General features: G+C 41.3%; 1 protein-coding gene across 4 annotated transcripts in view; it reads right to left on the reverse strand.

Annotated features, from left to right (window-relative positions):
* The window catches only part of FAM241A (family with sequence similarity 241 member A), a 229,315-nt gene that overhangs the window by 24,866 nt on the left and 192,308 nt on the right, over positions 1-12,141 (reverse strand). For 2 of the 4 annotated variants that reach the window (XM_035560824.2, XM_035560742.2), the window contains exon 2: positions 8,585-8,689. The exons of the other annotated variants lie outside the window; for them this stretch is intronic. In XM_035560824.2, the coding sequence (XP_035416717.1) occupies positions 8,585-8,689 (105 nt within the window). The remainder of the gene's footprint in view (positions 1-8,584; positions 8,690-12,141) is intronic. 4 annotated transcript variants of the gene reach the window in all.

The raw sequence follows: 12,141 nt of genomic DNA on the forward strand, positions 1-12,141 counted from the left end.
CTTCTAACAAACCAGATAGAGGGAAAATGTAGTCTGTCCTACACACTGCAAATAGATTTTATTTCCCTAAAGCTTTCACCTAATTGAGGCCAAGCTGTTTTTATTTTAAGTCAATGAAAATAAAGTCCCATTCCCTTCATTAAGATCAAAATCACTTCCCTAGAAGAAATCTGAGTAGACTGCATTTCCGGAAACACACTAATCCTTGCTCAATAAGAGTTTACACCTCATATAATCATATATATACTTTTCCAGGTGCTTTCAAACAGAGGCCCGATGACAAAGTGCCACCTGGTGGACAAAATTAATTTTTTTGTTGTTCCACAACTACTTTCACATACTAAAATACCTCCTTCCTTCCAGCAATACCTGAGGTACAGAAGCTCCTAGGAAGAAGACCTAAATAAATTATATATATACATATATATATATTTTAGAAGTAGTCAAGGCACACATCTACTTTTTCTACCATAACTCCTGCAGTCATGAAGAATGTTGACAGCTGCAGTAGGAGCTGCTTCTGTGGCAGGCATGCAAAATGGCAGGCATGCAAAATGCCAAGAATTGGCATTCTTGAAAGGGCATATAGTGTGAGTGGCTGGAAACTCATCTTCCTGAAGAGGAAGCCTTTCCTCCCACTGGCTGTTATCACTGTAGCTACAGAACTGTTTTTTTACTTCTGGTGTTTTCTTCTAAGCTTCTGTAAGAGCCTGATTTTTTTTGCTAAGTCATATATTGCTGCTAGAATGGGGCTTGGAGGAAACTGGGGAACCTGGAACTCCTGAATGATTTACACTTGTTCAAGCTCAATATACACATCGGTTTCATTTTGTGAACTTAGCCAGGTACAGGAACTGCGGCAGTGAATGGGATATAGATGTCTGAGGGCTTAGTGTATCTGGATCTGTTACACTGAAGAAGTTAAACTCTATTAATCACCATCCCTATGAATGCTTGAACCTCAAAAGCTCTGGAGGAAGATGCACGAAACTACTCACTGAGCATTTATAACACAATCTACCCCAGAGATGTTTCTTTCTAACAATGAGAACCAATAGGTCATAGAATCATAGAATATCCCGAGTTGGAAGGGACCCATAAGGATCATCAAGTCCAACTCCTGGCACTGCACAGGTCTGCCCAAAAGTTTAGACCATGTGACTAAGTGCACAGTCCAACCTCTTCTTAAATTCAGACAGGCTTGGTGCAGTGACAACTTCACTGGGGAGCCTGTTCCAGTGTGCAACCACCCTCTCGGTGAAGAACCTCTTCCTGATGTCCAGCCTAAACTTCCCCTGCCTCAGCTTCACACCGTTCCCACGGGTCCTGTCACTGGTGATAACGGAGAATAGGTCCCCTGCCTCTCCACTCCCCCTCGCAAAGAAGTTGTAGACTGCAATGAGGTCCCCCCTCAGCCTCCTCTTCTCCAGGCTGAACAGGCCCAGTGACCTCAGCCGCTCCTCATATGTCTTCCCCTCTAGGCCCTTCACCATCTTCATCGCCCTCCTCTGGACACTCTCCAACAGTTTAATGTCCTTTTTGTACTGTGGTGCCCAGAACTGCACACAGTACTCGAGGTGAGGCTGCACCAGCACAGAGTAGAGCGGGACAATCACTTCCCTCGACCGACTAGCAATGCCGTGCTTGATACACCCCAGGATTCGGTTGGCCCTCCTGGCTGCCAGGGCACACTGCTGGCTCATATTCAACTTGCTGTCAACCACAACCCCCAGATCCCTCTCTGCAGGGCTGCTCTCCAGCGTCTCGTCACCCAGTCTGTACGTATAGCCAGGGTTGCCCCGTCCCAGGTGCAGGACCCGGCACTTGCTTTTGTTAAACTTCATGTGGTTGGTGATCGCCCAGCTCTCCAATCTGTCCAGATCTCTCTGCAAGGCCTTTCCATCCTCATCTGAGTCAACAACTCCAAGTTTGGTGTCGTTGGCAAATTTGCTCAAAACACCTTCTAGTCCTACATCCAAATCATTTATAAAAACATTGAAGAGGACTGGCCCTAAAATGGAGCCTTGAGGGACCCCACTAGTGACCATCCGCCAGCCAGATGTGGCCCCATTTACCACAACCCTTTGAGCCCTGCCCGTCAGCCAATTGCTCACCCATCGTATGATGTTTTTGTTTAGCTGTATGCTGGACATTTTGTCCAGTAGGATCCTATGGGAAACCGTGTCAAAAGCTTTGCTGAAGTCCAAACAGATCACATCAGCTGGGTTCCCTTGATCGACTAGATGGGTGATCTTATCATAAAAAGAAATCAAATTTGTTAGGCAGGACCTACCCCTCATGAGCCCATGTTGGCTGGGACCAATGACTGCGTTGTCCCCCAGGTGCGCTTCAGTAATTTCAAGGATCATCCTCTCCATAATTTTACCAGGCACTGACGTGAGACTGACAGGCCTGTAATTGCTTGGGTCTTCTTTCTTACCCTTCTTGAAAATTGGCACAACATTTGCCAGCTTCCAGTCTACCGGGACCTCTCCAGATTCCCAAGATCATTGAAAAATAATTGAGAGAGGTCCCGCGATGACATCAGCCAGCTCTTTAAGCACCCTGGGATGAATCCCATCCGGACCCGTGGACTTGTATGGATCCAGGTGGAGCAGCAATTCCCGCACACGTTCAGGGTCGGTTGGGAGCTTGTCATTCCCACTGTCATGGTCCTCCAGCTCAGGGTACCCTGAGCCCCGAAGCCCATCATCAATGTTGAAGACAGAGGCAAAGAAGGCGTTAAACGTCTCTGCTTTGCCTATGTCATTGTCTGTGAGGAGGCCCTCCCCATCTAGTAGCGGACCTATGTTTTCTTTGGTTCTCCTTTTTCTGTTCACATATCTAAAAAAACCTTTTTTATTGTCTCCCACAGACATGGCCAGCTTCAACTCTAGTTGGGCTTTGGCCACACAAATTTTCTCCCTACAAACATGAACAGCATCCCTGTATTCCTTCATCGTTGCCCGACCCTCCTTCCAGCAGCCGTACACTTTCTTTTTTCGCCTTAGCTCCAGTAGAAGTTCCCTGGTCAGCCAGGCCGGCCTTCTGCCCCACCTGCCTGACTTCCAATATTTTGGAATTGCCTGATCTTGTGCTTTTAGGAGGCAGTGCTTAAAGATGGACCAGCACTGATAGACGCCAATGCCTTCAAAAGTAGTTTCCCAGGGGACCTTGCTGACTAGTTCCCTGAGCAGCCTGAAGTCTGCTTTCCCCATATCCAGGGCTGAAGTTTTGGTGACAGTTTCCTTCTGTCACCATAAATTCTAAACTCAACCACTTCATGGTCACTATGACCGAGATGGCCGCCAATTGCCATGTCTCCCACAAGACCCTCTCTGTTCTCCAGCAACAGATCTAGGAGGGCACCTTTCCTAGTTGGCTCTCTTAGCACCTGCATCAAGAAGTTATCATCTAGGTGCTTTATGAACCTCCTGGACTTGCTCGTGTCAGCTGTGTGGTGATCCCAGTTGACGTCTGGCAAGTTGAAATCCCCCATTAGGACAAGGGGATTTGATCTCGAGGCATCTTTTAGTTCTGCAAAGAATAATTCATCAGCGTTGTCGTCCTGGCCAGGTGGTCTGTAATAGACTCCCACAACGACATCCCCTTTATTTGTTTGTCCCTTAATCCTTACCCAGAGGCTCTCAACTTTGCCATCACCAACTTGAAGTTCCACACAGTCCAGCCCATGCTTCACATACATTGCCACCCCACCACCTCGCCTACCCTGCCTATCCCTCCCAAAGAGCCTGTAACCATCTATTGCAACACACCAGCCACAGGACTCATCCCACCAGGCTTCGCTTATGTCGATGATGTCGTAGCTGTGGGACTGGGCCAAGACTTTTAGCTCATCCATTTTATTCCTCATACTGCGTGCATTTGTGTAGAAGCACTTCAAATGCGCCTCCCTACACGCAGCACCCTGCTGTGTAGCCGACCGAAGGGCCTCACTAGCACACAGTCCCTCTGATTCTAGCGCACCATTCCTTAGCTCATCACCAGCATGCCTGGTTTTATCCCCTTCCCCCTTCGACTCTAGTTTAAAGCCCTATCTATCAGGCCTATCTATCTATATATATCTATCTATAGATATATAGATATCTCTATATATGTAGAGAAATATCTATCTATAGATATCTCTGACATGATGGCTGAAGTCCTTCTCTACACCTAATTTTTGAAATAATTCTATCTCAAACTATAACCATGCTACAATGTAGATCCTGATAACATTAAAGACTGCACTCAATCACTAGTAGAGCTCAATATGAATATTAGTGTCCTTCATCATTGAAATTTCTCTGGTCTTCGCTATATTGGGCAACTGTGTGGACATATACATAATACGATTTCTACAAATGAATGCCAATAATACTATAGCATACGTAACTACTATATTTCTGTATCTATATATAAAGCGTAGTGAAGTTGTACAATCTTATTTAGATCTTAGCCACTAGGCGGCAGTATAAGATTAAGTCATGTAAAAATAACTGGTAGTTTTGTATTCATTTTGTAGCAAGCTTTAAAACATACCTGCTCCATAAGAAATTTTGTAAAATATTTCATGCTTTTTTATCAAATCAACAATACACTTCAAACAACAATACTTCTCACAAAATTCTACAGTGGGTTAAAAGTGCAATATTTAAGGCCAATTTACCACAAGGACATGGGTACATGAAGACCCCCTCTTTTCCCTCACCTTATCTGTTTGTGATTAGTAAGGTTCAAGGGAGCACTACTGAGAAGAGCCTGGCTCCTTCTTTATTCCCTCCCACCAGGTATTTATACACATTGGTAAGATTCCCCTGGTCCTTCTGCAGGCTGAACAGTCCCAGCTCTTCTTGTACGAGAGAGGCTCCAGTCCCTTAATCATCCTTACGGTCCTCTGCAGGACTCCCTCCAGTAAATCCGTGTCTTTATTGTCCTGGGTAGCCCAGAACTGGGCCTGGCACTCTGGGTACATCTCACCAGTGCTGAGCAGAGAGGAAGGATCACCTCCCTTGGCCTGCTGGCAGCACTGCTCCTGATGCAGCCCACGAAACTGTTGGCCTTTCTTGCTGTAAGGTCGCATTACTGGGCCCAGTGTGGAGCCCTGGGGTACACCCTTAGTGACTTGCACCAACTGGACTTTGGGTCACTCTTCACATGCTTCTGGTCCCACCTGTTCAGCCAGTTCTCAATCCACCTCACTGTCCATTATTTAACCTGTACTTTGTCAGCTTGTCTGATAGGATGCTACGGGAGACGGTGTGAAAAGCCTTATAGAGGTAGAGGTAAACAACATCCACTGCTCTCCTTGTCCACCAAGCTGCTCACTTCATTGTAAAGGCTATCATGTTGGTTAAACATGATTTCCTCTTCATAAATCTATGCAGATTTCATTGATGTTTTCTATGACTTGTGATAAGGCTGATTATAAATTCCCAAAATGCAGATTGTCACCATCTTTTTTCCCAGGTTCAGGACTGACATTACACTCATTTCACAGCAGCTAACGGGAATTTTCAATCACATGGAGTTATGCTGAATGTAAAATAACAGTCTACACGTGTTACTATCAGTGGCCTCTTCTGGAATCAAAGACACAGTGCTGTCTTTGCAGCTGATTGACCTTTGCTCCTTAAAATAATAATAAAAAATACATCAACATTGTGAAACAGCCTCACATGATAGTGGATTGTTTGAGAGTAAAAAGGACCAACTGCAACATAAGATCTCAGAGTCTCTTACTTTCATTCTGGCTGGTGTTTAAGATGAAAATGGAAATTTTGATTTGGGTTTAATATGACAAATTAGTTTGATGAGATTAGAAGCACAAAAAAGAAAATTATAAGTCTACAGGATGATTTAATAGCAGAATACAATACATAACGCATTTTGGGAAGCTTTCAGCTGTAATAGAGTAGATCAGCCTGATTGACTTCCTGTACTGTGTTTGACTTCTGCATGCTTGTGTGATAATGTGGTTGATTGGACTCATTGCCTGCTAAAAAGGTTATGCCAAGGCAAATTTGGGTAAATACCAAAAAAGGCCAGGTATGCAGCATTTTGGATCTTTTTCATGCAAATGAAAATAACAGATCTTTCTGCAGCACTGCCTCCCTAGCCTAAAACAATTTCAAACGTGCATTTACTAAAAAGATGTTACACATGCAGCTATGATTTTGATGTTATTTTACCAGCAGATTCACATCAGAACTTGAATGGATGCCATAATCATTGAGAAATCTAGGTAATCGAAAAAGAATATGACAGATAAGGCTCCATGTATTTTGTTTAGCTCTTTTTTTTTTTTTAACCATTCCCTGTTACTGCTCTTGACAGCCTGTGCTGACACTGTCAAAATTAGCATCAGAGAAACTGAAAACTTTTCAAGTATTTTAATTAATTTACATAAAAAGGTAAAGGATAAACATACACTTTGTGTAGGCTTCTTTGTATAGACTGTTTATGTAACAGACTATTTTATGCACAGATATCTTAATAAAGATGTTGCAAAAGTCTTGAAGCTTAGGGATAAATTCTATTACCCAGGAGACCTGAATTCATGTTTCTTTTGAGATCCTCATCTAATGTTTTTTCTGCTCTACCAGGTATGCGTAGTTCCTTCTAAAATACATGGGGCTATTGTTTATTTTAGCATTATACTGCGGCACCTCCCTTGGATTTATTTTTTATTGATGTGGGAATGCAGTGTCTTTTTTTAGATTTCTGTGATTTAAAAATATTTTCTCTGGTGGGAATAGGAATATAGTACATTATTAAGAAGATTAAAAAGTTTTCTTCAGTTTGTACTTCTTTTGCTAAGAAAAGACCAGCTTTCTTTTGCAGAACATTTTTTTTTTTAATTTTGCACAGTTGCCAACATCCTTATCAATGTGCATTTTGCAGAGTGCTGTGTGGTTTCAGAGTATTGTAAAATAAATTTTAAACTGAGACTGGACATAAGCCATAAAGTCCAAAATGAAATAGTAAGGTGTTTGAATCTTGGGGTTTGTTTCAGCCTGTTACACAGATAGGAGCCAAATGCTACATGAATAGAATGTGGGGTCACTCTTTTTGAAGAATCAATTCTATAAGTGCTCTCATTTGACTGGATGACTGGATATGCCCTTCAAATGCAAACAAATTCATGAAAGCCCACACTCTTTAATTCTGAAGTCTATATATTGGTATGCACAGCCTAGCAAGCATGAAGAGCATTGTTATAATTCAACTAAAACTACCTCAGACTTGCAAAACCTTTCACACAGATACTCATTTCTACTAGCATATTTTGACCTAAATTGGAACCATCCTTGATGAATGTTTGCAAAACCAATCAGACTTCTGTTCATTATTTTAGTGCAGTATTTTTGACTTGTGGGACCTGATCCCTCAAGGAAAATGGAAAGACTCCCAGCACCTCTAATAGTGCAGAATGAGATCATACTGGCTAATATGGAAAAGACTTTTTTCCGTCTCCTTTCATACATTTTAAGTCTGATGCAAGTCATGAATTCTCAGGACCCATTTCCTTTTTCTTTTCTATTATTTCTGGAGGCATTTCATCCTATCTATTCCACTTTCCCTGTTGAAATGTAACATGAAGATAGATATTGTGGTAAGTACTGAGGGCAGAGGGGAATTCTCAAAAAATATGCTATAGTGTGCTTTTTGCTTTTTCTCACAAATAAATTTCAATTAGCATAGTTCATAATGCGAACAATGAATATGTGATACTGCAGTTCCTTTTGCCATATGATAGTATAACTATTTCCTGTTTTTGTAGGTATTGATATATTACAAAAAAAAAAAAAAAAAAGGCTTGAGGTTCTTTCCATAAAATAATAACACGAAACCCTTGCATCTTAATATATTACCTTGAAAACTCAAAGAGTCAATAGTTATTTTAGGAGGCTATCCAAAGGTTAACCAGATAAATCTAAAATTATGGTCATAAATAATCCAAACAATGACCAGCCATAGAAACAGATGGTGCTTCTGGAAGGGCCCAAAAACATTTCCACCCATAATTCAATGTAAACCTCCTGTTTGGAGCTCTGCAGTTGTGGTCTTTGTGCCTGCCTTTAAATGCATTGTTCCTTCAAAGGTGATATTTGTGACGTTTTTGTGAATCTGCTTTAACCAAAAACAAAGCTAAGCCCCTGCACACACGACTAGCAAAAGAACTTGAATAGTTCTCCTGAAATCAGAGGCACTATTTATGCAACCATAATTACAAAAATTGCAACTGAAAATAACAAGCCCAGTCGGCCTTAGTTTCTCCTGCTGTTTGTTTATCATTTGTACCACCTATCAGTACCAGCTAATGACACTGAATTGTCTTAGTTTATTACAGATTACTCCATGTTTGAAAACAATAAATGTTGATATCCGCTTTTGATCTTTCCCTAGTTTTATTCTACTACAGCTTCATTTACATTGGTTACCAGATTTGTCAGAATCAGATGCTTTGTGCTTGAAAGATACCAAATTACTTAGTTCAGTGCTCCAAAGTATTCATCTGAGTCAAATAACTTAAATAATACAACCCTACAGGATCTGGTTTCTGAGACAGCATACACGTTACCTGAATGAGGATGAACCCAATAAAGAAGTACGCAGATCAGCCAGTGGTGGTGTCCTCCAGCAGACCTCCTCCCAGTTATAGTTTTTTTTTTTTTTTGACAAGTTACTGACAGGAAAAAAAAAAAAAGTGGGTTTAGGCTTAATGGTAGGATGTATTCATGGGGCAAGTTCTTGCCAAAAGCCCTCTTTATAGGGAAAAAAATCATTACATCACAAGAAATTTAAGGAATTATGTAAAATAAATGCAGGATATGCTTGCTCCATATAATTTATTAGTTCCTGTGCTTCATCAATCTTTCAGTCTCCTCTGTATCAGGGTACTTTTTACTTCCATGGTACTGAGGTCTACCATTTCAAAAGGAGGTAAAGTTAACCAAAGTGGGAAAAAAATATCTGGGAATTTATGAACTAGATACATGAAGACATAAAAAAAATCATATAAAGATTAAATCCAAAGTGGCACAATAATTGCAACTCCGAGGCAGCATAAGGTAGAAATTAAAAACACTTCCTCCCCTTTTAAAATTATATTGGAAGAAAAATTTAAGAGTTGGGTGCTTAAACTCTTGCTCTAGAACAGCTGATTATGGTTGTCTTAGATCTCATTCAGTAGACAGGAATCAGCAACATATATTTATTCGATTGGGTTGTACCCATTCAGGATATTTACAACTACTGACAAAATACACAAGTAAGCAGATGGAGGTATTTCATACAGAATATTGCCTAATAAGTCATGGAAAAGGAAGAAAAAAACTTTTTTTGTAACCCCTTTTATAGTCAAGGTAACACAGCCACATTTGCAGCACCAAAGACTAGATAATGTTTAATTCATGTAGCTATGGAGTTTCAGGACCATCTCTTGAATAAGTTAAAAGTAAATACCTTCCAGGACAAAGAAGTTAATATGTTTTACAGGACATCGGCAGGGGGAGGAACAGAGAGAGAGAGAAAGAAAGAAAGCATATGTGGAGGGAATAAATCTGTCTAGACCCCCGGAGTACTCCAGGGGAGATAAGTTTTAAAAGATCGCATAAGAATAGCTTCCAAATATTTGTGTAAAAGGCCTCTGTCACTAAGACATCTGAACTTTAAAACAATACTAAATAAATATACCTTCACAGTATTTTAAAAGAGGGGAACTGAGCTACAGGGACAGTTAAAGCCTGATTCCTCTTTACCTTCAAGTGGCCTTATACCATTACAGACCCATGGATGTGAGAAAAAGCACTTCATGCTTGCACCACGATGAGTGGGAGATGCCCTATTTCTCCTGGGGGGCAGGTGAGAGGGCCAGAAATGGGACCCAGCATTGTGGTTTCCATCTGGAAAACAGTGTGTCCCTCCACGTCTGAGCTGCCAAGCAACGTGTCGACATTCTCCCCATACTTATCAGCTTGTATTGGCCACAAATTTAGGTGCCACAGTGCAAGAAGGGTGTAAAACTACCAGAATGCGTCCAAAGGAAGGCTACAAAGATGGTGAAGGGTCTAGAGGGGAAGATGTGTGAGGAGAAGCTGAGGTCCGTTGGTTTGTAGAGGAGCAGAGGAGGCTGAGGAGAGGCCTCATGGCGGCCTGCAGCTCCCTCACTAAGGGAGCGGAGGGGCAGGCGCTGAGCTCTGCTCTCTGGGGACAGCAACAGGACCCGAGGGAACAGCATGGAGCTGGGACAGGGGAGGTTCGGGCTGGGTGTTAGGGAAAGGTTCTGCACCCAGGGTGTGGTCGGACACTGGGACAGGCTCCCAAGGGCAGTGGGCATGGCACTAAGCCTGATGGAGTTCAAGAAGTGTTTGGATAGCACTGTCAGACATGTAGTCTGACTCCTGCATGGAGTCAGGAGTTGGACTTGACAATCCTTGTGGGTCACCCCTTCTAACTCAGGATATTCTATGATTCTAAGTATTATTCATCGCTGTTGTAGCTCTTGTCACTTATATCACTGTTTGATAGTATTTATTTATGAGTTAGCAATGCAACTCCAGTATACAGCATGAAACACTTGACCCCTTGAAGCAACATCTCTAGATGAAAGCTAGACAGATCTGGAAGCTATGTGGAAAAGGAGTTCCTCTGAGAATTGAACAAGGTGTATTTTCTTTACAGGAATGTTTAACACACAAACTCTTCAGGGCAAAATGTTATTACCATGTCTTACTGCACGTCCCAGAGCTTAACGAGGCATTTGGTCCTTGAAGGATAAGTAATTTCTGCTATAGAAATGACTGCTGAGGGCCCTCTAAATTGACGTGAGCTTTCCTAGGCAGTCAGTATGCCATTACTGAGTTCACTGTAGAGCCTTGCACAGTTGTGCCTTATCTTGACTCATGCTCCTGTGCAAGACCGTAATATAAATGTTTCATAATGATATAGTGGTAAGACAGAATGATTCAGAGCATTGGAGGTGATCAGAGACAGGCCCAGGCACATCAGCATGTTCCCTGCTGGTATCATGGGAGCTGGCTTGAGTGAGAACATGGCCTGGTTTGCCTGGGTTGCCCCCAAGGAGTCTGTTAATTCCCTTGTGCTTCAGGGTTCTCATTCCCTATGGTTACTCAGTACAGCTGACCCAGAGAAGTCAATTTTAGCTACTGGTGATTGTTTTCTTTTGCTCAGTTACGTATATAGATAGATTTGTAGATAAATACAAACATATATAATGCATTTATAAAACATGTAAATGTACACATATATATACATATACACATATGCACATACATACTTCTCCAATGGCAAAAGGAACAGAAGAAGTAATAGAAAAAATGGAATAAACATAAAAATGTCAAAGAATGAATAAAGATTGGTTTCCGGTTTACCAAAGGTCAACTTTATCTTAATAATAATGAAGACTTTACAGTAGCAGGAAACATCAGGCTTTTGTTTAATTGAACAAGTGACTATAGTTAAAAGATTTTGAATGGTATATTTTCCTAGATAGTCTTCCAACATTCAGGTAAGCTCAACAAACTGGACAGTAAGATGAGTATTAGACTTTCTATGCAGGAAGAGAATTCTGTGCTGCTTTCAGCATCGTCTTTCCACCAGCATGTCCAAGCAGGAGCCTATCAGCATACCACTCCTGCATCTCCAAAGCTGTTAGAGTTAGTTAAAGTACTTAATTGCTATTGCTACCTCTGGAAAAAATGCCAAAATAACTGTTATTTCACTAAAATGAAAAAAAAAAAAAAAAGAAAAGATAAAGCGTGGAGAGTTTCTGCCACAAAGTTAAGCACACTTGTTTGCAAAAAATATTCCAGAATGAATTCTGAACTAGTTTCAGTGATGTTTTTCGCAAAGGGCTGTGTCAGCAATCTCACAAACAATCTTATGTGTCAATCCTATGTCTTGACAAAACAATGACCACAGGATGATCTCAAAGTTCTTTTGAGTTCTCCTCCTGCTTATAAATATTTCTATCGTATAAACGAGGAGAGAAAAATACAGTAGAGGTGTCAAGTTAGCATGAGCATTTACAGATGCAACCAGAATATTTATCTTGCAATTATCTTTGGTTAAAAAATAAAAAGAAAGACCCAGTTGAAAATTAGACCAGAAAAGATT

This window comes from Cygnus atratus, chromosome 4 (assembly GCF_013377495.2).
Source record: "Cygnus atratus isolate AKBS03 ecotype Queensland, Australia chromosome 4, CAtr_DNAZoo_HiC_assembly, whole genome shotgun sequence".
NCBI lineage: Eukaryota > Metazoa > Chordata > Aves > Anseriformes > Anatidae > Cygnus > Cygnus atratus.